Raw genomic sequence first — 24,386 nt, forward strand, 5'->3', positions numbered from 1 at the left:
AATGTAAATATTTTAATTCGAAAGAAACTGAAGAGGTAATCGAAATAATACTTCTTAAAGATTCAATAAAAGAGAAAGCATTTAATGTGTCCTATTAAAGAATAATTCTTCATAGTGAACACGTTTAAGTTGATAATAAATTAATATATTTTCTTATCGAATTCTATAATAAATTACAATTCAAGAGCTTTAGACATGAAGCAAACAGGAGACGAATTTTAATCAACGAGTTCATTCGTTTTATCAGAGTTGCCAGCTAACCACTAACCGCTGCGCATTTAAGAGAAATTTGCATTTAATGTATCGCTATTTGAAAGCTTTAAATAAATATATATGGCTTTTTTTAACTTGTAAAATTCTGTTGTATCTCTTAATTGAAAGTCTCCTCGATGAAATTCAGCTCTGTTTGAAATTCGAGGAGACAAAATTCGTCTTTACTACAAAAGCAAAATGGCACTTAGTAGGGCACCGACTTATAATATTTTCTGGTTTTTTGAGTTTATCAGCACGCAAATCATCTTGGCGTTCAACGCAACTTGCCTCTTTATGCAAATATTCCTTCAACTTGGGAAATAATCATTGCACAAGTCTTCAAAAAGCTCCCATAAGTTGCTTTTATATTTTTTGCATCATTTTTCTGAAAAGAGGTAAATGCGTTATTTTAGGAAGCGCAGACAAATATCCGATAGCTGACTCTCAAAATAATAACCATAATAATAATTAGCAAACCCCCTCTATGATGACTACCTGCTATTCTAGATGATACTGTTTTTTTGTGGAGATAATCATCTCAGATAACGCCCATTACCAGTGTTTGCTTATTTTCCAAGAACTACCGATCACTTTCAGACGTAACCTTCACGAGATATATAGGTAGGTAAATAGAAGTGAATGGGATTCCAATATTTCATCGTGGTTAGCACAAGTGGCACCCGAACATATAACCATCTTTTCGAATTAACCCTACCATGAGACCATTAGTTCAAATTGTTGAATTTGCATCCTCAAAGTATTTAAAAAGAAATATTTCTAATTCTTGAGACTACTTGATCATAAAGATCGTTTTATCACATGATTTTTCCAGTTTGCGTTAGAGTGAATGTTGAAACAGTGGTCATTTGAATATCACGGTATAGGGTTTTGTATATTTTTTCTAATAGTTATTTTATTTTGTCAGCCTTTCCTAAATTCTTTTATTCTTCTGTCATCTCCTCGCTGGGATGTAAATGAATTAGGGTGAACAAGAGTATTTAACTGTTGGAGCGAAAAGGTTAGACAGAGCGTTATTTCGCTATTGTGAGGGTATGTAGTTCGTTTCTACCAGCTGTTAACCTTATCTTTTAAGCTCTCATCGCAAGTGGTCAGTGTTTTTGACATCGCAAGCATCGTGAGTTCGTGCCATCTGTTAAATATTGTGTGTTCAATTAAAAGGGTATTTTACGCCCTTCCCTTAGTTGTGTTCATCTTCAAACCTGTGTGAGAATTCGCAAGGTTCAACACATAGGTAGATCTAGTTGCACTTTATAGCGTACTACATCTTACAGCAGTACCTAAATTTTTAAGCGGGCGAACCAAACTAAGTGTAGTAGTGGAACAGACCGGAAATTAACACATTTTATTATTCAGAATTCATTAAGGTTTAAATAATTAAGTGTTATGTATCTAGTTTTGTGTTTTACGAACATGGTTAGAATTCAGGAAAGCATAAGCATTGCTTTAATCTAATCCATTCACCACATACATATATAATTTTGGTGCAATCTATCAAGTGATGTTTATGTGATTCCATTACAACCCATTCACGGAACATTTAAATTTTATATTTTCATAGGAATACTTAAAATTTTAAAAATTGAAACATCGATGCAATCAAATCTCCTTTAACTAAAATGATGCTCAGCTAAAATGATAGAAAGTGTGTAATCAGTTAAGACCATCAGCAAAATGTTTAAAAATAAGCTCGTTTCAGTGTTATTGAATTAAGAAGTGTATTCGGCACAAAAAAGGACACTTCTATGTCCTCTTTCTACTGAGCCGATTGGCAAAGTTTAATTTGCAATTTTCATCAGTTTTTCATCAAAGCTCAACTTTATTAGATTTATGAATAACATTGTTCTAACATAGTTTCTTTGACCCAAAATCGCACTTTTCCGGAAATTTCATACCAAACAAAATTGAGAAAGTTCCTGAGCTTGTAACTTCGCATCGTCGATTAAATATCTGAGTACTCGTCGAAGAAATGAACGTTTCCAAGTAGGTGGTTTGGCAAATTTTGCCACAATATCTAGGGAAGCCTAAGGTTTGCTCCAGATTCGTTCTTCACTGTTTATTGGAGGAACAAAAGCAATTCAGAATGGACTCGTGCGTTGAATTCATCGACAAAGCTAACGCTGGTCCTGCTTTTCTCGATTGGATAGCAACGGGAGACGAGTCTTGTTGTTACCAGTATGATCCTGAAAGCAAACGTCAAAGCTCCGAATGGCGGTTTCCAAGCTCACAAGAACAAAACAAATTCCATTCCAGAAGTCCAAAATCAATTAAGAAATGATAATCGCTTTCTTCAATAGCAGAGAACTAATTCATCATGAATTTGTTTCTTCTGACAAGATTGTCACTGGACCGTTTTACGCCATTTCTTACGAGACTTCGACAAATAGTTTGCAGACTAAGGCCTCGTTTTCAGCAGAAGTTGGCTGCTTTATCAAGACTATATCCGGAGTCACACTGCATTACCTGTGAAGCGGTTCTTTGCCTGAGCATGAGGTCGGGAAGATGCAACATCTTCCTCACTCTCGTCTTAGCATCGGCAGACTTTCTCTTGTTTCCAAAACTAAAATATTGCTGAAAGGAGTAAGATTTGAGGATATTGAAGCCACCGAGAAAACTTGACGTCCACATTAAAAAGAATTCCGAAAGAGTACTTCAAACGTTATTTCCGAATCTTATTCAGCCGAGAACAGAAGTGCATTACGTCAGGTGGGAGTTGCTTTGAAACGTGTTTAATGGGTCTGTATTTCATATATTTTCTGGAGTTATTATCAGCCCTAGAAATTAATGGCAGCACCTTGTATTTGTATTTATCTTTATGATAAATTGTGAATTTAAATTTCTTCCTGCTAATTTAGAGTCTACATTTAAAGACTCCTCAGAGAGATTTTTGGGCAAAGAACCCGTAGCTCAAAATAATATAGGCTTTTTGCATTATAGTAGCGTCTAGCTGAGCACTTGAAATAAATGTAGCGTGATAAAAGCTATCTTTTTTTAAATTTAATATTCCATTATGAATAACAAGAAGTTATAGTATTATTTGTGATTTATTTTTACTGATATCCCACAGCACCTGAATCATTAAAATTTAAAACTATTAAATTAAGTACAATTTTATTTACTTTATTGTTAGACACAAATGGGAATTTATTAGTAAAAACTGAAACTTTTCATACAAGAGATTAGCAAGAGTTTTATGCATTTTCAAGTTATGGACAGATGTACACAACGTTCTCATTATAAACAGCAGTACTGAGTAAGTTGTGTGCAAAATCTTAAAGTTTTAAAAAACATTTTGCTAATACTGAAAAAAAATTTCTCTTCAGCTTGCGTTAATCTTTTGAATTTAATTTCCATATGCTATGAAAATTAACAAATAACTTTTACAAGTTATTAATTTGTTATTGCAATTTTTTAAAGCTATGTACTGTATATAAGGTATTTTCTTCCTCCTTTCTACACACTTTTATGGTGTAGTTGGAAGAATTCTCGAAGCTTATTCGAGAGATCCAATCCCGGGGAGAGCATTGCACAATTTTCACGTCTCCTGCTTTAAAATAACCTAATGAGTCTATAGTACTATACTTAAAAGTCGAATAGAGCCTGAAAAAATGAATAAATTCAACACTTTAAAAAAATATTGTATTGCACAGAAATCAGTACAAAGAAAAATGTCTATTAACTAACAACATTAGACCAACTTTTATAGTTAGCGGAGTTAATTGATTAAAGCATTCGAAGGTAATCGACTATAAAATAAAGAGAGAGTCATATTCCCATTAAACATGAGATAAAAAAAAAACGCAAAAACTACAAGTGCATTTGCCGCGTACCGATCACAGGACGAACTACCAGTGTTCAGAGGACTTATCAACTTGACTACTAGTGAATCTTCTGGGAAAAAAACTGAGTTTGAAAATCAACACTGTTAATAAAGAATTTTTTAAAAAATTAAATTATTGATATCTTATATGCTGTCGCTGATAATGATGATCATGAAATACCTGATCAGACTATAGAGTTCCTCACTTTTATCATGTTAAATGGAATGTCGACGAACCTAGTGAACTGCTTAAGCGAATAATCGCTTAAGTCCAAGAATGTAAATATAAACTCAAGAAGAGTTAATTACCCTTTATATCACTCAAAATAAGATTGATGGTCGACGCATTTCTTAGGGCGTACAGCAAAGCCTCCACTTGGGCTTTAAAATGTAAGAAATAATAAGTAACTAATGGCTAACTAAAGAGATTTAGCTTAAGCTAACACAGTTCTAAACTAGTTGGCCCGTAATATTAAATTAGTCTGCGAACTATCAAAGGGTACGTAATACGGCCGAGGGTAGTTAGAGCTTAGAGAGACGTAGCCCAAAGGCAAACTAGTGCTACTCAGGAATTCTCACTCTATCTGGCGAAGTCAGTTAAACTCGACTTAACCACTGTTCTCCTTCTCATTTTCATTTAACGGTATACTGAAACCTCATTCCGGTAGGTAGTTGTAAGCTGAAGCTAGGAAAGACAGAAAAGGTGAACTAAATTAAAATAACTGGTATAAAATTAAAATTTACCCCAGAAGACAACATGCACGAATAAATCGTAACCAAAAGGAAGAGAGCGTCTGTCGCTGATCAAGGTCTTAGGGATCTTAAGGACAAAAGTTTAATTTTGCCCATTTTAATACTAATTGTGTTCGAGAACATCACGAGAGAGACTGATCCAAGATTCTCCTACTCCTCACTTCCTGATATCAATCTTTGTAGAGAATTTCCGGCTCTTCAGGATGCCTTAAATATCCTCATGATCCAAAGTTAGAATACAATTGCAATCAAACATGTCTTTTTTTTTCCATGTTTGAACCCATGTGCAACGATGTGATAGCCAGCACTGCTAATCACCATTCCGAATGGAGAAAAAAGATAGATAACATTAGTAATGATTGATTAGATTGTAAACGCAAGTCTGCAACAAGTCGTATTTCGTCACAGCATTTAGAAGAATCAGTCAGCTTAAAATCATACTTTTGAAACGCACTTTTTATGATAATTCAGAAATAAGTTTGCCACTAAGTGCAAATGTCATTGAAAGGATGTTTTTATATTGGCTCTGATTCGTATTGAACTTATAATACGTATGTTTATAATAGGAAGTAACTTAAGTTTATAATTGGAAGACTGTGAAATTTTATATTCTGATAGAATATATCAATATAATCCTTAAGAGTTAAAGGAGAACTTAAATCTAGTTTGTTTTTATTAATAGTATCTTATATTTTTATCAGTTTTTACTTTTTTATTCATTTTTACTAATTAATATTTTAAAGTATTTGAGTTTAATTATGGGATTAGAACTATATCTCTGTTGAACAATGTAAATGATACATATCAAAGCCTAGGGCTCTGTAAATCAAAATAAAAATTCAAGAGGAAAATTACAAAGCACCCCCAATAGTTCGCCAGTGTTTATTAACTATATAAACATACATTCAGTTATGGGTTAGAAATATTCAAAAAGAAAATTACAAAACACTCCTTGTCGTTCGCCAGTGTCTATTAACTAAAAAATATAAACATACATTTAGTTACAGATTAAGTTTTAAGACTTAACAGGCGGTCATTATATCTCAAAGAGAATGACGTAAAATGCTTTGTAACACTAAACAGTTGTCCAATAGAAAATGAGCCGAATTTAGATTACGGTGTTAAAAGTTATATAATTGAGTCCCTTTTCGATTAAAGAAGACTCACCTATTTACCGAAACGTACCAAAAACTTGAAGTTTTTATGTTCTCGCTGAGCACTGCTGCTTATCTTGTAGAGACATTGTGTTATTTTGAAGCAGGAGACAGAAGAAATGTGCAACGCCCTTACCTGCACTCAAGCCTATTCGAGAGGTCCAGCACCTCTCGAATACGCGCCGAGTGGGCTAACTGTTACACTACGAAGGCATGCTGTTTGCTGCTCACTCGTATTTTTTGTTTGTTTGTTTGTTTTAACACAACGCAACTGCGAAGAAAGTGATGCTTTTACGCCGTATACAGTTCATGAACGAAATCACAAAATAATTAAAAAAATAGCATATCTTTAGAATTCTCGATAATGTGTCCTATCTCAAACATCAGTTTTCAAGTCAGTTTTCAAGTAAGGTTAAATAGTAATTTCCTTCTTTATTCGAATTTTTAATTTAAATACTTCATTCATATGAATATGTGTAAAAAATGATGTATCTGTATTTAAATCTCCATCCAAAATAAAGAATTTTCAACCAATTTGAAATCGAGCTTCAAGAAATTCTAAAGTAAATCTTTGTAAAAATAATGTTATTCTAACATTCCCTTCTAGGAAAAATTTTAAATCTTTATCAGATTCCATACTTTTCAAATTAAAAAAAAATTAATTACAGAAGCCGTATATATGTACAAAGTTTATAATTTTGAGAGCATCCGGAAGTACATCATTCCACTCCGTTGCGCTCACCAGCCGCCGAGCGGTGAAAGCACTGAACACTGGTAGTTCCAACCTGGGCTCGAATTTAGGTGCACAGTTTGGCTGCATGGGCGTTTTCGTGCTTTTCCCCATGTGTAACATATATACGAACCACTTTCCCTCTGAAAATCCTCCACGAAGGCATCCCTTTCCTTAGGCTAGATAACCTTTGCGTGCTTTGTCATAATAAACTAAACAAACCAAAACCATTCCTTTAACAAAACCTTCCAATAGTTTTGCACCAAAAGTCTCTCGACGAATCAGGCAGCGTGTAAAAGTTACATTGTCATTACTAGTAGGAGTAAGAAATGGTTTAAAACCAATATTTTCCCCAATATCATTTTTCATCATTTATGCACGCTTCACAGGCATTTTCTCCATCATAAACTATCAACTTTAAAAAGGGAGAAATACGTTAAAACTCATATCATCTTTAGCCATTGTTTAAAGTACTAATTTGGTTTACACAAGCATCATTGTTAAAGAAAATTTTTTCTTTACTTTATTTTTATGTTGTAATAATTTGACTATAACGTTCCTTTAGAATAATCAACGATGTTAGACGTCGTATATGCAATGTCTTTAAGAGAATAAACAACAACAAATGAATTGGAATATCTGCAAAAAAAGAAGCTTTTAGGAACAACATAACGCCAAATTCTGTATCTAAATACATAAACTCTAAAAAAAAAAAAAAAAAAAAAAATTACGGTAATCATATTATTACGTGCGCACGGTTTCGTAATAGATTGAATGCAGACAGAACCGATGATAGCTTGATAAAATTTACTTTACCAAAAGAAACACTTTACAGTTCTGGAACTTTCCACTAAAATAATCGTACATCTTTTCTCAGTATTATAGAGTACAATCAACAGTTAAAAGTCAAACTAGAGAGAACATTAAACACAGCGCAATGCAAAGCGCATCTAAAAGCGAAGCTCGCAATACTCTCAACTTTTCGAAATCAACTCTGAACTAAAAACTGAGAAACTGATGCTTTGCCCAGTTTTATATAGTTTTCCCCCGGCCACTCAGTAATCTCTACTACTTCTCAAAATTACTGGCAGGCATATGTGGGGCGAATATGGTTACAACTGCATACAGAAATCAATTACATTTATTCAAGTACTGCAATGCAAATTAAATTATGCAGAGACCAAACCAAAGTGTTGCCAAATGGTCGCCAAGTATGATTTTTCAAAAAGCAAAAGTGCTCGATGTAAGTCTACAAAATCCATTCCAGTATTTTTTTAGTGGAAGCGCTTTTATCTTGCAATAGCAGGGCATTGGAAATCTCAGATTCAAGTAAAAACTGTTGATCCAATAAGCTACCCTCTTTATTTGATTATTCTCTACATCAGATAACCTTATTATCTGTTATAAAGTCTTTATCATGTCATAGGTGGTATGCTACTCTGCACCTGCATCTCAGTTCTCATTAAAACATTTTTCTGATGAAACGACTTCGGCTGATTTCGTAGCCCTCTTCACTTACCACCTGTTTTTTAAGGGAACTTTCTGCTCTATGAATTTTTAAATCTCTATCTTCAAAGGCAATGTTATGAATGTTGTATATATGTTGTAGAGTCATTAGTTTTTTTTTTTTTTTTTTTTTTTTCAGGCAGGAGACACGAGAAATGAGCAATGCCTTTCCCGGGACTCGAACCTGGAACTATCGAATACGCCTGGAATGTACTACCGTTACACCACGAAGGCATGCTGGAAGGAGGAAGAAAATAAATAATTTTAGTGAAATTACTTGTCAAATAATAGTATCTCTTGTATAATGTAACATGAAAGGTCTCAAAAAAGTGAAGCTTCGCCGAAGAAATGAAGTTAGACGGGCAAGTTCATTTAACACTGAGATAAATGATCATATCGCCAAATTGGCGACTAATTTGTGTCACCAAACTTAGTGATAAGTTGCCAAAAGTTACGAAACTTGTCGATCATTTGGCGACATTTTTCTCCTATTCCTGTATAACTGTTATTGGTCTGATCCCTATATGTAACTGTAACTGCATCCGGCCCTATATGTAATTGCAACTGGTCATATCTTCCAGCAATTTTGAGAAATCGAAGGTACTGGGAATTTCCCGGCGGCTGGAGGGAAACTATAAATACCGGTTCTCAGCTGAGTTTAGAGTTGAGTTCAGAGTTTAACTCAGAGCATTGAGAGATCACTATGCGAGTTTACTCGCTGAGGTTTTTATATTGTTTTGCATTAAAGCTTTCACAGTAGTTTGGAGGGGTAACTACTTATTGTGCGCTGCCTTACTGAGAACAGTTGTATGTGTGCTTTTATAAAAGTACCAGAACTGTAAAGTCTTTCTTTTGGGAAAATAAATGCATGCTATATCCGCAATTTGACTTCGAATCGAACGATACCGCATCCAACTTCTTTAGCCTTACAAGATATATCGCCAATAGAAGTGTAATTCTATTTTTAATAGGCCACATTTAACTTATATAGAGTTAAAAATTAATCCGCATACAATTTATAACGCAAAATGTCCAATTTATAAGATACACATTACTTACAGTAATCCACTTTGCAAACATCATTACTGGTGTTTTGGAATCGAACATAATGATAATACTAATTAGTATGAAAGATTTAACTGAATGAAAATTGCAAATTTATTTGCCTTTGGAAAAATCAAAGGTATAAATATGTTAATATGGATATCAACCTTAATGAAAATTTACATCCAGTCATCGAAAAGTAAAAGTACAAGATGTTTACAATTAAAGCATTCTTTTCACTGAAAAAGACAGAAACGATTTATTTCTACCCAAATTTTAAGCATATCGATGACAAATTTATTATTTTCAGAAAACGAAGCAAAAAATCCTGAAAATTTTTCGCCGTGATAGTAAAAAAGCCCTTGAAACTAAAAAAAGTATTTTCCCTTCAAGATACATTTGTTGTAAGTCTCTTCAAGAGCCCTTTCAAGAAGTATCTGTTGTAAGTGGTTAAGTGAAATAAATTCATAGCTAGTTCTTCAATAAATAAGACTTCCCTTCATTAACTAATCTCCGCATGGCGTTCATATGCTATGAAATATCAAAGCAATTTTTTCTTTTATTAACCCAAGAGGCATTATTAGTTTTGAAACGGAATTTTGCTTCAAATAACTATAAATAGGCTGTTTCATTTTTCATTCGAGTCATTCATCAAAATGTTAGACTTTTCAGATTCTCTGTTGTGAATTAAAAAACTAAGTTATTTGAAAACAACGGATGCAATTCTTAAGATTATTCTTGTTTTTGAATAGAATCGATTTAAATAATAAAATGGCATTTAATTTATAATTCATTAAATTAACAATATTCAAGATTTGCATAGAATGGTGTTATATACCTTGTAAGGTTCCTCACTTGAAATTCTAAGTTAATGCTGGAAGCGAGGAACCTAGGAACTGATAAGCGAATAATCGCTAGAGCTCGAAGACAGGAAACAACAAGAGAGAAGGGTAAATAGCCCTTTATTATTTCTATAAGATTTAACAAGACTTCGCCTGGGAGTGAACAAATAAAGTCCGAACTTTGGACTTGAACTTAAAAGACTAAGAATTAAACTAAAACTAAGATTAACTAACTAAGTATAGCCAAAGCTATCAAGGTACCATGAGAGTTGGCCCATTAACCTATTTTACTACGAAGCTTAGCAAGGGCCTGAGTACGGCCGAGCTTATAACAGCTTTGAGAGAGCGGCCAAAAAGGCAGACGAGCGTAGTTCAGAAACTCTGTTTCTCTCTCTGTCTCGGTAAGTAACTTCGTGGTTTAAATACCGCTCCTTCTCATTAAATATTCAGCAAATTCCAAAACTACGTTCTGGCCGAAGTAGTAAGTTGAAGTTAAGAATTTGACAGGAAAGGAACTTTAACTTAAAATTTAACTGTTAATAAAATTAACATAATTCTTACAACCTTTTCATTATTTACTTCATATTTTGCAGAATTTTAAAATTTTTTGATTAACAAACTTAACTACTAGTTGGGAACGAGCAGTGGCAACACTGTGCAGAATAAAACATTCTTATCTCCAGCCCATGAGATAAGAATCTGAAGTTCTAAAGATATGCTGTTTTTAAATATTTAGTGATTATTAAAATTTTTGTTATTTTGTTGTTGAGTCGTAATTGTGTAAGAGCGAACAAAACGATACTTAATAAGAAAGCTAAAAAGACAAGAAAAAGGGAGGTTAGCAGGAATGAATGCTAGAGCAGACTGGTAGACTGCGAACGCAGCGAGAGCGTAAAATACCTTAACAAACAATTTTGAGCGTTTCAGCTTTTTTTTAATGGTTTTTAGCATTTGTAACAGTTTGTTTTTAATATAAGATCGTACATTCCATATCTTCAATTTCTAGGGACTTAAATCTTGAACTAGTAGGACTCTTCAGTTTAAAATCTCTATTACTAGGTCTGTTTCTACTAGTAAATAGGTAAACTCTTCAGCTCAAAATTATTTCAGATTATAAATCTGCATGCAGAAATTAAACTGCCATTTCTTTTAACCTTGTGATATTTTTTATTTATTTATTTAATCTTTCTGACACTTTAAATGTTTCTGACACTTTAAATGTTTCTGACACTTTAAAATTTCTGACACATCTCCTAGTTGTTGGAATGTAAGCTGAAGTCTTCTAAATGCAATTTTTTATTACTATTGCTCTTTGAACTTTTTAATAGGCTTTTACTTAGTTCACTCGTGATGTTTGTCGCAATAGTTTGTCGCAATTTTATATTTTTATTAATAGAAAGTTTGTCATCGATTTTTAAACTACTTCCTTATATGCTCTCGAATTCAAATTTAGTGCGCACTCAGTTTGTGGATGATAATGCAATCTGATAAAGACACTATTTCAAAATTCTATTGTTGTTCAGAATTTTTTTTTTTTTTTTTCAGTTTAAAAAAGTGATTTTCCGCACTGATCTTCATTCAAAGAACAAACTAAAAATTTGACAAATTTACTGTTTTCACCATCGGATAGAGCCGAAAAAAAAACTTTTAAATGAAACTTTATAAAATTTTAACCGCATTTCTGATTTTTTGTGAATTTTCAAAAATTGCTCAAATTTTTTGGCTACTGGACATTAATGATTTTAAAATTTCAACACCTAAATATCTGTCGATTACAAAACTTTGAATTTTTCATAGATTGTAAAGCAAACTCCTTGCCCTTTTTTAACAAAATAATAAAAAAGTATAAATTGGGCAATTTTATATTTTTATTAATGCGTTACAATGTGAACCAAAATCTCTATCGTTATGACTCGGAAACATAATTTTAAATTTATGATTTTATGACAGCATAAATCTGCCATGCCATTTTAAAATTTTTTTCCAATTCATAAGTTTAAATGCATTTTTCTCAGGCTTTTATTTTAAAGAGTTGATTCCTTAATTTAATTGTGGTACGTAGTATTATATTTTGTGGAAAATTCTAACATAAAAAATATGTCTCCTAAAAAAAGATTTGAAATTTCCAAAGGTTATGAAAGAAACTCTTTATTCTCCTTTAAAACAAGAATGATAAATGAAAAATTGTCATTTCTCTCACGTTTAGACTCGTTCATCTTATTTGGCACTAAAATCAAAAACCTTTCCATCCATTTTTAAACATTTGCCTGGTATCGCATTTTGCACATACATTTATTGTGGACGAGAACATAACGTGCTGAATAGAATGCTTTCGAGACTTAATTTACACTTTCTAAACTTTCATAATGAACCGATTTTGTATTCATAACTTCGTTTGATGAAGAAATCAAATTTATCAGAATTTTGCTGTTTGCACTATCGGAGAGAATAGAAAAAAAATTTTAAATGAAGTTATATGAGAATTTGATGTAAATTTTTATTTTTAATAAAAATCACTTCATTTTTTTCGATTATTTGATGCAGAAGAATACTTGCAAATAAAAGAGTGTTTATTCGTTTTTGATAAACGATTTTCAGTTAAATTTTTTTCATCAAATCGTGGGTATTCAGGTGTTCACAACAGAGTGGTAAAACGTATACAGTAAATAAATTAAAATTTTTGTCACTTCTTTTTTTAAAAAATCTTCTTAAAATTCTTTCATGGAAGATACAACTGAAGTAATTTAAGAAATAGGGTCGATAACAAAGCTCGTTTCTAAACAAACCGTTTTCTACTCACAAGAATTAATCAATCATACAACAAAGGATAAGAGACAATTTGTCAATGAGATCTCAAGAGGCTTTCTAATTCCTTTCGCAGGGTGGATATCCTGCAAGAGCATAGCAATGTTGTCGAATAGCCTCAATGGCGCCATGAGTATCGTTAATAAATTTGTCCCCAGAATATGTGGAAGTCGCGTAAAAAAGGAAATAAAATCCATTTTGGCTAAATATATCTCGCAAATAACTCTGCTTTTATTTGACTCTTATAAAACCGGTAGTCACTTGCCTATTATTGCGATAGATTTTTCAGGCATTAATATTCTAAATGTACCATGAGTCGCCTGTTGAAGATACTTCGTCAAGAGCGCTAAATACTTTCTCCAGATTAAAATATTTTGCATTTCTGCCAGATTTTTTTTGTGCTGCAATATACCACAAAAATTAGGATTAGCAAACCTTTTACCTGTTACCTAAGGTTCAGCGCCATTAATATATGTGCTAAGCCTAATTAAACAAACGGAAGAATGCTTTAAAGCTTTACTAATTTATTAAATGTCTAATTTGTATTTAATTTTAATTAATTTTATTTAATATTAATTAAAAACTATCTAACTTAAAGTCGAGTTATATTATTTCATTATACATTAAGTGTCCAACAAATTTAAATTCATAAGTAATCTGTCCAGATAAAGTATTCTATATGGATAGAATGTTTATATTATGCATAGAATGTATTGTTGTTAATGTCAAATAGAAAAGGGTTATCGGAATAAGGGAAAATATGTTTTAATAAAGGCCTTTCATCGCAAATCTGTTTAGTAACCATTTTTCAAACCGAAAATAACAACAGAAAATCAGGATTTTGAATCGAAAATCTGCGTCCGGGGTGGCAAAATTAATTCTCCACTTTTCGAAAGTTCTCTCCACTCGGCCACAAGTGCGGTCGAAAAATACACTGCTGGCCATTAATATTGCTACACAATCGCATGAATCTCATAGGCTCAACCATAGGCTTGGACGTTAACAGTAAAGATGTGGAGGTTCTACTAGAGGCCCATAAAAGTGAACTCATTTATAAAGAACAAGAGCTGTTTCAGAAAAAACAAAAATTAAATATTTTCAGAGGAAAATGACTAAAAAAAAGATGAACGCAGTTTCTTTGATACTCGAAATGTCTGAAACGTTTCGTATAATGATATCTTCCTGATAAAGACATAGAAAGCTACAGCAAAACACATTTCATAAAAATGCCATGTCTCACTTTAAAAGAATTTTAAAACGCAGCCAATAGCAAATCTCATAGGATAAATTTTGAATGAAAAGCAAAACCCATTGAGTGCTAAGGAGTCTAATGTTATTAAGAGACATCTAAAAGACCATTACCTGTTGTTACCTGATGATGAAAAAAGACTTATCAAGCAATAACATTTCTTCTAATTTCTTTCCTGATCACTTTCCAAATACACCAGTCACTTTCTTTCGTAAGAACCTAGTAGAATTAGATTAAATTTTCTATTTTATATGCTCAATATTGTGTTTCTTTTCCTTCGTCTTAGATTATAATTCCCGTCACTTTTGTACAAAGTACTCTTGTAAATTTAAATAAGTTATCATCTGTGGTCTAGGAAGTGATCCATTTAATGCCTATGGAGGAATAAGTTTTGGTTTACGAACATTTTGGATGACATTTTCAATGGCTTTCTATAAGCGGGTTAAATTCGTGAACCGGGGCTTCTTGTATTTTTCGTCTACAGTCTGATCTGGGAAAACACTCACGCTCATTTGGAACATATTAATTATTCATACTGCAAATATTAAAAAGTTCAGAAAATAGAATATTACGTCATAAATCCATTATACAAACCTTGTTCCTGAAATCGGTTTCCCAGAATCTGAGTTTGTTTTTGAAACTTACACGCACAAATAGACACATGTATATATACCCTCAAACACTCATCCAGTTCTCTTTATGTTATATTCTCTCTACCATAAAAACCATAAATGGCGTTGGAGCGGTACTTGTATGAGGAATATTGCCGGTTAAAACATTTGCAGAGTGTGTTGTAAAAGACCAATGACGTCACAAGAGAGGAGAGGAAAAAAATCTTTTACTGGAATTATAAGTTTTCAACTTGCGCACCTCTACAACGCAATGCATGCGGGAAACAGCAAACGAACGTAACAAGGTAAGAAGAATCTGTATAACTTCACGTTTTATGGCATCTGCCAATCCTGACAAATCTCGTGGATTTGATGTGTATTCTCTAGATTTCAGATAACATCAAAATCAGAAATCTATCGTTGTGAAGTATGGGGATCGTGGCAACCATGAAACTGCAAAGTTAAGAAAGATGGCTATATCTTGAAACATTGTGCATGTTGCCAAAATCAACAAGCTAGTATAAACTATGGCCAAATTCTTCATGGATACATTTAATTCCAAGGAATCCAGATTAAATGCATCCTAAATATTACTTCAAATGCAACAATCTACATATCCAAATCAGTTTTCCCATGTGTAGCATAAATGCGAACCAAACATCCCTTAGAAAATTTTTTACTGCAGCTTCCTGGCTATTCAAATAATTTTAAGTGCTTTCTCAGAGATTATTTATTAACCAATGAACTACAGATTCATTTTGCCTAAATAAAGCTGTGATCCATTGCGCATGAATAATCTTCCCCATCAAATCAAAACACAAGCGTTAGGTCGAACACTTCTCTGTATAATAATTTCAATTCCACGCGGTGTGATTGTGATATGAAGCTTAATCTTTGAATTGAAAAGAGGGACGTAATATGAGCCTAGGCTGCAGCTACGATAACATACTTTTGCCATAGGGGCTACCAGTCTAACTTTTGTTAAATTTCGGTGTGATCTGTTTAAAGTAAATTAACCTTTTTTTTACAACATGTTGAATTATCCGTGATTACCTCGAAGTCAGTGCCACATTTAAAGGCACAATTTCGCCTTTTGTTGGAACTTTAATTCTAGTCTTGTATAACGATCTGATGTTGAAACATCAATAATTCAGCTGCTTCAATCAAAATATTAGTTCGTACGCAAGACACATATATTCTGGTGTCTCTTCAACTCATTCATGTAAAGAATTTTCATTAAATCTGTGAAGATCAACTTCACTAAATCCGTAGAATTATTTATTAATTAAAGATGTGGGGTTATGGAAGCTTAAACATTAAAAAGACAATAAATTCGAAGTTTTTGAGAAATAAAACGCTTCAGAATTAAATTAATGAATTTCCTGATTAAGTAACAAAATTGTCTTCTCTTTTTACAAAGGTTAACCGATTACAACCCAGATTCCTTTCATCGGTTTCATTTCGGACAGTCAACAGACTTTATATTTCTTTACTTAAATGCTTAATATAAAAGTATTTGTCAGATATATTAACTTATCGTCCGACGTACAGAAATAATTAATTGGTAGAGTTCCTTTCTATTTTCTGATCGGTATAGTGCCTAGCCATATCGTTGGGCTTGAGTGTTTGTAAATGTATAGGGTTTCTGCGGCATAGGGGCGATGAACTTACTGATGAGCTGAGAATTTATCTCGAGAAATCTGTGAAAGCGGAGAAGGGTTGGGAGATCTTGGGATCCTCCCGTCGGAGGAAACGTCTTCAAAGTTGGGATGAAGCTGGCAAGTTCTTAATGTCGTTATTAAGTGTTCGAAAGACATTACAAAGATTCAATCCTATGAACCTTTGATAAAGTTGTGGCGGAGCAGGTTTTGATTTATTGCTCTCAGTAGTTAGTTAAGTACCTTTCGATGGAGATGCTTGCTCGTGACTATGAAAACTAAAAGTTCGATGCGAGAATCTTGTTTTGGTCTTGAAAGAATTTGAATCTGTGTCATGGGAGTGGAATTTTCTACCGGTTCAGCAAAAGAGCTCGTGTTTTAGATTCAAGAATTCCAGTTCTTTCAAATTTGCGTGTGTTGGCTGACTTCGCGTACGCCATACACCCTTCCCCAGTATATTATGCTAATGAGAAGGTACGACTTGTTATTGTAGTTTATGTTTGAGCCCAATGCGTTGATGTGGTTGATCCTTGCGTTGGTGGGTGGTGATTTAGCTCAGTTCATTGGACACAGCTAGTTCTGTCCATTGAGCACTTGTGGAGTGGGGCGCCGTGTGTGGCACGAGTGACGTAGTTTGTTAGATTTTCCCACGTGATTGGGTGGAAAAGGCGCGTTTTCCTATCACTTCCGGTTTACCACTGAGGCCGCTTAAATTGAAAACTTGATGACATGCAACGGCATGGATAATATTGTCAGAATAAGTCTGATTATAGGTGTTAGTGTCACTTTAAGCAATGTTGTTAGTGTCAATTTAAGCAATGTGAAATATGACGCTTAATAATTACAATGTATAGAATTGTTTTTATCTAAATCGAGTAAGCTGAATTAGCGATACTTAAACTGTGGTGCACAGAGATCTGAGAGACTGAGAGACAATAATCAGAAATCCATGAATGATTTTTTTTTTTTTTTGTTGTTGTTGTTCATTTCATTATGAGAAGAAATTTATTGAAATTTCATAAAAGTTAGCGGGTAAGGGTCTAGAAATATATGCATCTTATGAAAGGGATACCTAAACTTGTGAAGCTCAAGAACTACTGAGTAAGACTTTTAAATGTTATCTTATATTGACAATGTTAGCCTCGACTGCAAAATTATTGGTGTAAATCCTAGCTTTCAGAAGCTTCGCAAATTTTGAACCCAAAAAATATATGCAACGTTTCACAATTTACTCCATGACTCTCCCTTGTTTTCCTACCATATCATTACTACAAGAAAGTAAGTACTGCAAAATTATAAAATAAAAAAGAAAGTAATGTATTGTACTTTAAACTATAGTTATGAATTTTGTATATATGTAAATAATTTCAGTGAAATTATACCTACAATTATATTATATCTTGTATAATGTAACATGGAAGATCTCAAGAGAAGCTTCGCCGGAAAAATAAGGTAAGAAGGTAAATCCATTAAACATGGAAGTAAATAGCTGATATCGTCAAGCTAGCGATGGTTTTGACGACTAATTTTTTCGCCAAGTGTGGTAAAAATTCGCCAAATGTCGCTTAATTTAGAGAACATTTGGGGACATTTTGGTTCTATACCTATGTAACAGCAACGGGTTCGATCCCTATGTAACTGTAATTGTCTCCCGTCCTATGTAACTGTGCATGACTTCCAAATCTGTGTAAGACCGGAAAGAACTGTTCCAGAAATGTACAATTCGAAATTTGGAAAATGAGTTTTAACCACCTATCACTGATTCTGTATGTATAATTCACTACGAACCCGTATATCCGTAATAGTATTTTTATTCAACATAACGGAATTCGCATGTATAATGTAAGCTTCATTGTAGAAGTCCCAGTGCTTTCCTAAAGATGAAGTGCACTTATAAGTGTAATACAACAAAGTGAGTAATACATTTCGCATCCGTTACATTTCAAAGCTTCCCAGTTATTCGTTAAATATTAAATAACAGCCATTGCTATATTAAACGTATTATTAACGAATACATATATACGGTCTAGCTTATTTCAAAATTACGTATGATAGATATTATTAGTACTAAATTTTTTTAAATAAATATTGTATACTGCATTAATACAATACTGTTAAAAAAATACAAAACAAGTTGAACATTAAGAAGGAAAAAAGAAGTGAAACACCCTAAAATAAAACATAAAATTAGCAAAGCAATAACCTTGTGTTTAGCGTAGATATTAGTCAAATCTCTATCACTTTCAAGTCCAAACAGGTACAGTTCCGTCTTCATCAACATCAATAAAAATAAAACATAAAATTAGCAAAGCAATAACCTTGTGTTTAGCGTAGATATTAGTCAAATCTCTATCACTTTCAAGTCCAAACAGGTACAGTTCCGTCTTCATCAACATCAATAAAAATAAAACATAAAATTAGCAAAGCAATAACCTTGTGTTTAGCGTAGATATTAGTCAAATCTCTATCACTTTCAAGTCCAAACAGGTACAGTTCCGTCTTCATCAACATCAATAAAAACCTGGATATTAAGGAGCAACTCTTTCTGTCTCTCTCCCGCAAATGTAAAAGTAATGATTTCTGAAATGATTAGCTTAATCTATAAGGTGTTTCTCCCGCCTTCCTAGTGTGCCTTCGTGGTGTAGTGGTTCTTCACGCTGGGTCGGTATTTCAGAGGTCCGTGGTTCGATTCCCGGCGAAGGCGGTCGCTAATTTTCCATCTTGCCTGCTTCCAAAATACCTAATGTCTCTACAAACGTAATACAGAAACGAAAAAATGCAGTACCTCTACTGTACAGCACATGCACTGTTTCAACGGATGACAGAAGTAAATATCATTTTATTCCCAACATGTGTGAATAAAAGAGAAAAGATGAAATAAATATTGCCTTACTATTATCACTTATAACAATGCCCTCCCCCTGCTATTATATCCTCCTTGTGCGTGAGCAAAGAAAATGGTACGTTTGAGAAGGTTGTAAAAAAGAAAATGGTACGTTTGAGAAGGTTGTAAAACCTACAAACAAGCACGAGGTTACCCACAGACCATCTAGATCCCTTCTAATTGTTTACATTAATACGAAACGCTCACGAAAATGCTCATGTTCACGACATCTATACGGAAACGATATCCAGAATTGCTGCATTTCTTTGTGTTATGCCCCATACTCACTAAGCGCGTAATTTTAATTTTTGTTTTCAGCTCGCTGTAAATAGCTTTTGCCGAGTGGATGGATACTATGGCATGGCAATATACTACAGAAGAACTCCAAACATCCGAACTGGTAGACACAACACCCCATTCCGTTATTCGGAAATCTGGAATCATCGCTAGAACGCATTTCAATAGGCTAAATACATATCAATTATAAGAAAACAGAAGCTTGTTTTTAATTGTATTTATTTTAATAAAGATTCCATAGTGAAAATATTTGCATTTTCATAAAAGAAAACGCAGAGTGCATTTATTCAACAAAATTAAGTTATTTTTAAAAATTTCAATTAGAATAAAACAACAAAATTAATAAATATTTACATTGTCTCAAAAACTACGCTGTTTTTTATGTATTAAAATTTAATAAAGAATGAATTTTGTTTGTATAAAATAAAACACGCAACCTATTTCTATTCAAACAAAACTAAGGTTGAATAAACATTATTTTTATTGCTACAAAATAATACAACTTACAACGTCATAGATATTATTTTTTCCTCTGTTTTTAACTGTATAATAAACTTAATGGTCTTAATGAAAAAAATTATTTAAATCAATTAAAAATTCAAAAACATGTAATGAAATTTAATAACATCAACTTTACTGAGCCTAGGATGAGGAGCAATAAAAGATCGAATAATTAATGTTCCATATCGCTAAGTCCTGGTAAATGGAGTTCTACAGTTGTTTCTTTACAATTCATGATAACTTTACCGTCAATATTCTAATGAGAGCACGAGAGGTCATCGTAAGAGCTTTTAAGGACAAAAATAATACAAATGTTATCGGTGCCGCGTTTGTTTTGCCCTCCATCTCAAACAGGTGTTTTGAATATCATCGAAGCAGCCCCTGTACTTGTTGAACAGAATAAAACACTGCACCTGCTACTCTATATTTTATATCTTAATTTTTAAAAACTTAAAATTGCAAGTATTACAAACTTATTTGTTTTCGTTGCATTTTATCATTTAATATTTTTACAAAAGATTCAATGTGCGACGAAAATTGTTATTGAAATATAAGTGCAACAATGAGCATTTTAATTTATTAAACTGTAGTATATATTTGTTTAAAATCGCACGCAAAAGTAAGTGCGAAATGCATATTTCTTTTTCTATGAACAAAATTGAACTTACTGAAACCTTATTAAATGTAGTATTACAGCACGACATAAAATGAGAAAAATATCTGTAATTTTTTATGCAATATGGCTGTGGCCTTCCTTTTTCAATTAGAAGGCCTAGCACCATTTCATAACGCCTCGGATAATTAGCGTTCCACTTTATTAAAATTTCGAAAATAAAAGCAATAATCTACCTTTTTTCATCTCATTAATTGAGTACGGTATAAAAAACTGTAAAATTTGGCAATTAATGCAATTTATTTAAATATATAGTACTAAAGCGAGAACGATGAAAATTTTTCATGAAGCAAATCCTAATAGGTAAATTCCAAATTTATCTTCAGATAAATATCTAATAATCACTGAAAACAAATATATTTAGAAATTAAATTTGACTATAAGTAATAATTAGTGTTATAAAGTGTGCTGCTTGGTTTTAAACGAAAGCCATTCAACATAACTAATCAAAACAGTTATGAAAATATAGCCTAAGATTATTTTTATCATTTTATTTTTCAATATATCCAAATTATAAATAATTTTAGTATAAATATAACCAATAATTACTAAGTAATATTACTGCTATTAAATCTCAAATAAGTTATCAAGATATTGAAAAGTTACGTAAAGAAATTTATTTTCGAGAAGCAGTAGTAAATTTGAAAAGATTTATTACTTGCACGTAATAAAGTTGATCGTAGAAAAATTACTTCCATTCGAAAAATTGTAATAAGTATGGTATCATATGAAACTAAAATATAAATTATTAATTAGCATAAAATTCTTGAGGTTCTTTAAAACATGCAATAACGCTATAAAATTCAACTTCGTATGTTAAAGCAATTTTTTAATTAATTTTTTTTTTACATTCAGATAAAACTAGAAGTGAAAAAGAACGCATTTTACTCATATATAATAAAGGAACGTTACCTGTGAAACTGGTGTCGCTAGCACTGCATGGCCGAAACAGAAAGTTATGAATAAAATGACGTTTTTCATCATTCTACGCTATTAACTTTTACAAATCAGTACCAGAAAGATATCGTTTCTTCTTTTTCCCAGTTCTTTGTTTGAAATATTTTGAGAAATTTTTGTTATCTTTCTCTGGCAGCGGGAAGAGAGTGAAACTTTTTCTTTTTCTAATACCCTTTTCTTGACTTTTCACCCACACTGTGTCGCACGCTGTTGGGGACAGTTACGAGAGAAGTACAGGAGTGGTGCGTGCGAGCGCTTTTATAGGAGCAAAAGAGTGCGGCGCGCAACCTGTGGAATCATCGAATGACGAGGGCGTTCTCCCACCTACTGTTTTCCGAATTGGGTGGAGATGTCTAAAAATAGAGAATATTGTGCATCCCCCTAAGCATCCGATTGTTTCACCCTGCTGACGTCATGAAAAATTTCAAATATCCATAAATATATTTACGGCGATTTTCTTTTTTCGTAGGGTTTGCTGTAGCGCATTTCATTGATCTTCTAAATTCTTATAATGAAATTACAATAAACTGGATTCATCTCGAATTAAAATTATTCAGATTGTTCTTTCCTCTTCGTGAAGCGAAGCTTGTTATTAATTACTTACATATTTTTTCACTTATTTTGAAAATAAATAAATTGTAATTTGAAAATAAATAAATTGCATATTTTGAAAAAAAATAGTTTAAAGCATTTGAATTAACTGGGACCACAGCCTAGCCAGCTGCAAAACCGCAAAACTGCTGAGGATGGTGGTTCGGTAAAATCATCGAAACTCGTCCTGTGAAAATTTTGTAAATATAACCCTGATTTGTGTTGTTTGTCTTCTACATTAGTAAATATAATGCTATTAATTTCTAATTAATTTACACTGTGATATAAATCTTAAGAAAAATTTGAAGATACAAATTTGATTACTTTTTATTCGTATTTTTCAAAAGATAAATACTCTCAGTTATGAGTTTTTACTATTAGAATAATTCTTTTATGAGTACATTTACATGTAAACAGTTTTTCCTCAGTTAAAATTTAATGCATCTAAGAAAAGAACCAGACTGACCAACGAACAGCTACATTTCATCATGAAGATAGTTTCTATAATTTTTTAAAGATTACAAACTTTATCAAAATATAAAAGCCATCAGACGTTGCAGCTGAAAGTCGTAGTATGAAACAAAGAGATTTATAACTATTTATATAAAAAGGTGTGTATTTATTCTGCATGCGTAGAAGAAAAGTTTAATAAATAAAAGAATAAGAATAAGTTGCAAATATTTATTCTCAACTTTTGTCCCATTTGGTATGGTTTTGTAATTTGTTTGTTTTTAGTTTCATTTAAAAGTAATTTATTTATTGGTTAACTTATCAGTTAGTTTTTTTTTTTTTTTTTTTTGTTAGTTACTTCAACATATTAAAATTATTTGAAATAAATGTCAGTCGAAAAATTTAATATTTAGCTGAAATTTCAACCCTTAGATTTCACACAAATTAAAATTTTTTTGTTTGTGTCATTATCATAACTGTTTATATATGTTTGTTGTATGTTTATGTATGTTATAAATATTTAATTTAATATTTATAACATACATATTAAGTAAATTTTAAAATTTAGTCAAAAAATTTATTTTGTAAAAAACGTTTTCATTTTGTTAAAATAAAAATTCCGGCTTTTGAGCAGTTTTTAAAATTGTGGATTTGGTCTGCATGCAATTTGAATTTCAGACAGCAGATTTAATGGAAATAAGGAATTTTTTTTTTTTTTTTTTTTTTTTTTTTATGTAATGAGTTATATTTCAAACAGAATAGTTAAGAAAAGAAATATATTTTTATTTTCATAAAAAAAATTCTTCGTAGAGGCATTAGGTTATTTGGAAGCAGGAGAGATGAAAAGTTAACAATACCCTCGCCGAGACCATGGACTTCTGGAATACGCGTCAAGCGTGCTGACCACTATGACCACGACGGCGTGCTAAAAAGGCGGGAGAAATACCTTATAACTTAATGCAAGTTTTCCTGCAAAATTGAATTACTTTCATCTGAAAAAATACACAATTCATTTTTATAAGTTAAAATAATAAAAATGAAAATGATTGTTTTAATGTACTCCTAAAATCAGTAGGTAACTGTGTTTTCATTCATATTCATTATATAGTTATTTCCTTACTTCTGAAGAACAATCTATATATCACATACTTCCACATAAATTCATTTTATAACTTAGTTTTTAAAAATATGCATTACAATATTTATTGCATCTCATATTGTTAATTGCTAAAGCTTAAAAAAATGAAAGTTATCCCAATAATTAAAATTCCAGATACATACAGAAGAACTGTTAGAGTTATGCTGTATTCAAAATTTATTAAATTATTGCATTATCAACATTCACTTACTTGTTGCTATCACTTTTTCATTCAGCATAATACTTGTTCATATAACTATATAAATGCCATTGTCGCGGAAGCTATCTTCACCACTATTGATGCAGAAGAGAGCAACGCAGATCTTTCTTTGAGGTCCTAGACGAAAACTAAATGGCAAATTTTTCGAGCAACCCCTGTTACCAAACGTTAGTAGACAATGATGTAAATAATGGTATGCAAATTACTCTGGGGACATGCAGGCCCAATGTTCT

At 32.2% G+C, this 24,386-nt stretch overlaps 1 protein-coding gene across 1 annotated transcript in view; it reads right to left on the minus strand.

Moving 5' to 3' along the window:
• The window catches only part of LOC118184848 (corticotropin-releasing hormone-binding protein-like), a 189,327-nt gene extending 167,335 nt beyond the window's left edge, over nucleotides 1-21,992 (minus strand). Inside the window, exon 1 of the mRNA XM_085825994.1 lies at nucleotides 21,710-21,992. Coding sequence (XP_085682120.1) covers nucleotides 21,710-21,781 — 72 coding nt within the window. The 5' untranslated portion in view covers nucleotides 21,782-21,992. The remainder of the gene's footprint in view (nucleotides 1-21,709) is intronic.
• Between the last annotated feature and the right edge of the window lie 2,394 nt (nucleotides 21,993-24,386).

The sequence above is a fragment of the Stegodyphus dumicola genome, chromosome 1 (genome assembly GCF_044657685.1).
Source record: "Stegodyphus dumicola isolate Sdum_Otavi_A_Nest chromosome 1, ASM4465768v1".
NCBI lineage: Eukaryota > Metazoa > Arthropoda > Arachnida > Araneae > Eresidae > Stegodyphus > Stegodyphus dumicola.